Source organism: Triticum aestivum, chromosome 7A, assembly GCF_018294505.1.
Source record: "Triticum aestivum cultivar Chinese Spring chromosome 7A, IWGSC CS RefSeq v2.1, whole genome shotgun sequence".
Lineage (NCBI taxonomy): Eukaryota > Viridiplantae > Streptophyta > Magnoliopsida > Poales > Poaceae > Triticum > Triticum aestivum.
Genome location: NC_057812.1, coordinates 632,835,099 through 632,841,740, shown reverse-complemented (window position 1 = coordinate 632,841,740; position 6,642 = coordinate 632,835,099). Strand labels below are relative to the sequence as shown.

Genomic DNA, 6,642 nt, shown 5'->3' with positions numbered 1-6,642 from the left:
CTGCGAACCAGTGCGGGTCTACGGGCCGCGCCTGGCACCAAATCTCTCCATTACCCGCCTTTGAGTTGAGCAATCAAACCACGCACCCGCACACATCAACGACGTCCGACGGCGACGTTAATCATTGATTGCTTTATTATCAGATCAGATTATGTGCGCGCTTCATCCCCAAAGATAAGCTCCAAGTGCTCTCTCCATGTACCTACCACTAGGGGAAAAAGAAGAGAAGTGCCTTGCAGACGCTGGAATCTTCAGCACCGGTTCCTTTCATGCGTCGACGACGACGCCCGCCTTTCTTTCACTGTTCAATGATGAAAGAAACCTGCCTTCTCAGCAAAGAGGCTCCACGTGTAAGGGCACAATTTTTTCAAACGAACAGATGAAAAAAAAATACGACCTAACTCATTTTCCAGTAAATAATTTTCTTATTCCGCGCGCCCGCGGTGAGATTCTATCAACGGCTATCAAGTCAATGGCTCTCGATTTTCACCGGTGACATGCAAATACTGACGGTAAGTTGTTGATAGTTTACAGTTTGGTTTTCCTGACCATCAGGGTCGCACCATTGAGCCAGAAAGATATGCATAGATATATGTACGTAGCTGGTGAATTATTATACGGGCATGGCGCAGTATTCAACACCAACTTCCAAAGCTGGGTGACGAGATCCTAGACAAGGATATACAACAGCTAATGTATTGCATAGGGAAGTTGGACTTTTGCATACCAGAACGAACCGGAGGCTGGCTGCTGGCCCAAGCAACAAGGTCAAACATGAGGAACGGGGCCCACACAGCAGCATTCTCCTTTTCCTCCTCTATGGGCTGAAAAACACGCTAGTGGCAAACGTGCAAAAGGAGCTGATTAGGATGTGAATGCGTCCATAGCGCCTCACCTTTGCCATTTTTCTCTGAGGGAACGGCAGGCAGCTTCTTCCTCCTCCATGCTGCTCTGCGCCACGAACTCATCGCCCATGGTGGTTGCCTAGGCAGTCAGGGTCCGAGTAGCGCAAAGCACCCCTGCGGTAGCCGAGTTTCATGAGAGGGAACCATGCAGCCGCTCAGCTCATCATGCCGTAGCAGCAACAGTAGATACACCACCAAATCGTCCGCACCGTTCGCCAGCCTTGTCGCTGCCGCCCTTTTGCTCTGTTTCGTCTCCCCGGCCCGCTCCTGCACGGAGCAGGAGAGGGGCGCCCTCCTCGGCTTCCTGGGCAGGCTCACGCCGGGCGGCAGCGGCAGTCTCAACGTGTCATGGGTGAACGACACGGACTGCTGCCAATGGGAAGGCGTCCTCTGCAGCGGCGACGGCACGGTCACGGACGTCTTGCTGCCTTCCAGAGGTCTCAGAGGCCTCGTCTCGCCATCCTTCGGCGATCTTCCTGGCCTGCTGCGCCTCAACCTGTCTCATAATTCGCTTGAAGGCAGCCTACCGGCAGAATTGGTGTTCTCCAGAAGCATTACTGTCCTCGACGTCAGCTTCAACCGCCTCGATGGTCCTCTGCAGGAGTTGCAATCCTCAGATACCGGCCTTCCTCTCCAGGTGCTGAATATCTCAAGCAATTTGTTTACAGGACAGTTTCCATCCGTGACATGGGAGGCCATGAAGAATCTGGTTGCTCTTAATGCGAGCAACAACACCTTCACAGGACAAATACCATCTTCTATCTGCAGCAACGCCCCCTTGTTTGACATGCTTGACCTTTGTTTCAACCAATTCAGTGGCAACATTCCCCCAGGGCTTGGCAGTTGCTCCATGCTGAAAGTGCTGAAGGTTGGACACAACAACCTCAGCGGAGCTCTCCCGCCGGAACTCTTCAATGCTACCTCACTGGAGCAGCTCTCCTTACCCAACAATTTGTTGCAAGGAGTTATTGATGGCTCCCACATAGCAAAACTAAGCAATCTGACTGTCCTTAATCTTGGATCGACTGGTCTCAGTGGCAAGATTCCGGATTCTGTCGGCCAGCTAACAAGATTGGAGCAACTCTACTTGGACAACAACCATATGTCTGGTGAGCTGCCACCGGCCCTAGGTAACTGCTCAAATCTCAGATACATTACCATCAGAAACAACAGTTTTACCGGGGAACTTAGCAAAGTCAACTTCACCATGTTGGATCTGAGGACAGCTGATTTTTCATTGAACAACTTCACTGGTACAATTCCTGAAAGTATCTACTCATGCACCAACCTAGTTGCGTTACGGCTGGCTTTCAATCAATTTCAAGGCCAGATCTCACCAAGCATTGGAAATCTCAGGTCCCTCTCCTTCTTTTCAATCACCGGCAACTCTTTTACAAATATCACAAATGCACTTCAGATGCTCAAGAGCTGCAAGAATCTCACCTCCCTGCTTATTGGAACCAACTTCAAGGGTGAAACCATACCACAGGATGAAACAATTGATGGTTTTGAGAAGCTTCAGGTACTCACCATAGATGATTGCCCATTGGTTGGGCAAATCCCGCTTTGGATATCAAAGCTTGAAAAATTGGAGATGCTAGACCTGTCAATGAATCAACTCACTGGACCGATACCATCCTGGATTGATGGGCTGGGCTTCCTGTTCTTTCTAGATATATCAAGCAACAAGCTTACAGGGGATATACCAGCTGCATTGACAAAGATGCCGATGTTACTATCAGAGAAAAATGCTGCTAAGCTGGACCCAAAGTTCCTTGAGTTGCCTGTATTTTGGACACCATTACGTCAATACCGGATGGTCAGTGCTTTTCCCAACAAATTGTGTCTGGACAACAATAATTTCACTGGTGTGATTCCCCCTGAGATTGGTCAGCTAAAAATGCTTGACATCCTTAATTTAAGCTCCAACAGCTTAACTGGTGGAATACCACAAGAAATCTGCAACCTCACAAACCTGCAAACACTCGATCTGTCGAACAACCAGCTCACAGGTGCAATACCATCTGCACTGAATGGTCTGCACTTCCTTTCCAAATTTGATGTTTCCAACAACAAGCTAGAAGGGAAAGTTCCAAGTGGAGGACAGTTTGATTCTTTTTCAAATTCTAGCTACAGTGGGAATCCAAAGCTATGTGGCCCTATGATCAATAATGACTGCAACTCAACATCATCTTCAGCGTCCCCAAGACGGTGGAACAAGAAGAACATTACTGCCGTTGGATTAGGTGTGTTCTTCGGCGGGCTTGCCATTCTGTTCTTGCTGGGACGTCTGCTTATGGCCCTCAGAAGAACAAACTCTGTCCACCAAAACAAGGGTAGCAGCAATGGCGACATAGAGGCAAGTTCATTTACCTCTGCATCAGATGACTTGTGCAATGTGATGAAAGGAAGCATTTTGGTGATGGTACCTCAAGGCAAGGGAGAATCAGGCAAAATCACCTTCCATGATATCTTAAAGGCCACAAATAACTTTGACCAGCAGAACATCATCGGCTGCGGAGGTAATGGTCTGGTTTACAAGGCAGAACTGCCAAATGGACCCAAGCTTGCCATCAAGAAGCTCAACGGCGAAATGTGTCTGATGGAAAGAGAATTCACCGCAGAGGTTGACGCACTCACCGTGGCGAAACACGACAACCTTGTGCCTCTATGGGGCTACTACATCCAGGGAAACTCGAGGCTCCTCATATATTCTTACATGGAGAATGGCAGCCTGGATGATTGGCTTCACAACAGGGACAATGGCAACACATTGCTTGACTGGCCAACAAGGCTAGAGATTGCACAAGGAGCAAGCCGGGGCCTTTTCTACATCCACAATATCTGCAAGCCACACATTGTACATCGTGATATCAAGTCCAGCAACATCCTTCTCGACAGAGATTTCAAAGCTTATGTTGCAGATTTCGGGCTTGCCAGATTGATCCGTCCCTATGACACACATGTCACAACTGAGCTGGTCGGCACTCTGGGTTATATTCCTCCCGAGTACGGGCACGCATGGGTGGCCACACTGAGGGGAGACATATACAGTTTTGGAGTGGTGTTGCTTGAGCTGCTCACAGGGAAAAGGCCCGTCGAGGTCCTGTCCAAGTCCAAGGAACTTGTCCAGTGGGTACGGGAGATGACGTCCCAGGGAAAGCATATTGAAGTCTTGGATCCAGCGCTGAGAGAACAAGGGCATGAAGAGCAAATGCTGAAGGTGCTTGAAGTTGCTCGCAAGTGTATAAACCATAATCCTTGCCAGAGGCCAAGCATCCAAGAGGTGGTATCCTGCCTGGAAAATGCAGATGTGAACCTGCAGACGGAAACGTAGTTAAAAGTAGAACAGATACAGGTGGTAATCTTGTGCTTTGCTAGACTAGGTGTAAACTGAGTAGAAGGATTTTTTTCTAACAGATCGTACAGTCGTGTGTGTAGTGTACATCTCTGTACAGAAAAAAAAAGGCTTGTAGTTGTGAGCCCATATATTCAATTTTGCCTCTTTTTGTGTGTGGAAACATTTCAGCTCCAAACCCGGTTCCACAATTACGGAAAATGGTATTCTTGCGCTTTGCTAGACTAGGTGTAAACTGAGTAAAAGGATTGTTTTCTAACAAATTGCACAGTTATGTGTGTAAGCTGAGTAGAAAAAAGGCTCGTAGTTACGAGACCATATATTCAATTTTGCTTTTTTGTGTGTGGAAACATTTCAGCTCCAGACCCCGTTCCATGATTATGGAAAGTGGGTTGACACGCGCCCCCGGGTGCTGTTTGAGAAAAGAGAAGTCGGTTCAGAGCTGTTGCTGAATTCATCTTCATTTATTTGAGCTGCCTCAGTGCACCTCCGAGAACAATCCTGCAAAACAGAGTGGGAACATGTTGGTATGCTAGCGGAATAATTTCGATTTCTCTGAGAAAGGCGCACAACGTGGGAAGTCCAACATTACAGCACCTAGTTGACTAGTTGTTCCTATGACACTGGATTCATTTCTGAGACCACAATCACGCGCATATGGCTTTACCAAGTCCTAACTGTTGCCATCGGAGAGCTAATTTCAGTACTGTGACAATATGAGGTGGGGGGATCGAAGCAGATTCAGATTCCAGAGCACAAGGAGTTCAATCCACGGGTCACGGACAACACATTGTAGCAGACTAATAACGATTTCTTCGAGCGCCATGAACAATCGCATCTACGGCATGAGGCGGGTTTGCTAATGGACGGGCACCGCACCGAAAGAAAAAACAGCAGCGGCAACAACAACCAAATCAAATGCCTAGGGTATCAAGTCGTTACCCCGTGCCGACCCTCAGCCGTCGCGCCACCGCAGCGCCTCGCCGCCGGCTTAACGCTTCCGATGGTTGCGCTTGCGCCCCGCGGCGGAAGGGGAGGCGGCCTCGCGTCGCCGCGGCCGGAGATGGGCGAGGGGGGCAGTGGCAGACGGTGGCCGCGGTTGGCACGGCCAGAGCCCAGAGCCCATTTGGGCAAGTTTGACAGGGCCCCAGGATTGCGGGCTGTTTGATTTGTTTTGAGACAATTGCGGGCCGTTTGATCTTCAGGAGTCCTGAGATGAGCGTGCAAACCAATTGTTTTGACAGGGCTGCAGCCCATTAAGGTTTGCACGCTCGCTCGCTCAGTTGTCTCGCCGGTTCCAGGAACAATATTTCCTTCAAAACAATTGGTGGATTCGGACGCAAGTGACATAATGAAAACTGTGCCACCTTTGTTCAAAAAAAAAAAACTGTGCTACCTTCGTGGAGATGGTCTATCTCGGTTCTTACTATAGCAAGAAACTTCAAGACAGCTACAGCCTACAGCAAGATCGCATGATATGTCTGAAACAAAATGATGCAAGCCAGACCCAAAATTTACGAAAAAGGGTTTCCCCCACTTTGTATTACAAAGCAACCATCGATACATCCAACGATAGGTGCTGGGGCCGCAGCACAAACAAGCCCAAAAAAATAGAGAAGAAAGGAAGAGAAACAAATGCCAACAACGGCAGATCGACGAAACGAAGATGACCGGCGACAGTTGCACCCTCCGGAGAAGTACCACCACGTTCCCAGTACCCGAAGCACCGTGTACCAAGCAACATCTTCAAGAAGAAGGCGACGACGACGCCGCTGCTGCCCGGACTAGTCCTAGGGTTTCCCCCGGTACGAGGAGGGCAGTGAGGGGAGGGGTGTACCCGACGCCCTTCAGGAAGGTCCGACGGCACCCACAGGCGTCGGGGTCGGACGAGCCGCCAGAGATTTCTTCCAACCCAAACCCCCACCACCACCCAGACGAATCATAGTGCACCGCCCATCGTGCCGCCCACCAACATGTGCCACCACGGTCATCGAATCAACTTTGTCGTCTCCCTGAGGTCACTGACACGAGACCTGGAGGATGGGAGAAGGGAGAGTGGCCTTGGGGGCATCCGCAACATCACCGACGTGAGGGGACAACCACCACCGCCACCGCGGAGCCGATCGGACGCGCGGACAAGGGGCCTCCCAGGCATCGAGGCCCGGCCGGACCCAAAAGGGTCCGGACAGCCCCTGCCGTCACGCTGCAACTCGCTGGCCGACGAAGCCGCCACCGCCCGCAGACCACCTCCACTTCACCACCAACCAGGGAGCAGCGCCGCCACGCACCGACTCGCCGGCCCGCCCTAGCCCAGATGGAGCCCGAAAGGGCCCAGATCTGGGCCGCGCGGGCGCCGTCGGCCACCAGCACCGCCACGTC

General features: G+C 50.7%; 1 protein-coding gene across 1 annotated transcript; it reads left to right on the top strand.

Annotated features, from left to right (window-relative positions):
- The first annotated feature begins 877 nt into the window (after positions 1-877).
- LOC123148811 (tyrosine-sulfated glycopeptide receptor 1) lies at positions 878-4,457 on the top strand. The gene has a single exon (XM_044568304.1). It carries the CDS (start codon positions 1,051-1,053, stop codon positions 4,240-4,242), a length of 3,192 nt encoding a protein of 1,063 aa, XP_044424239.1. The 5' UTR covers positions 878-1,050; the 3' UTR covers positions 4,243-4,457.
- The last annotated feature ends 2,185 nt before the right edge of the window (positions 4,458-6,642 follow it).

Coding starts and splice junctions, on each gene's coding strand:
- LOC123148811 (XM_044568304.1), top strand. CDS start 1,051: ATGCAGCCGCTCAGCTCATCATGCCGTAGCAGCAACAGTAGATACACC.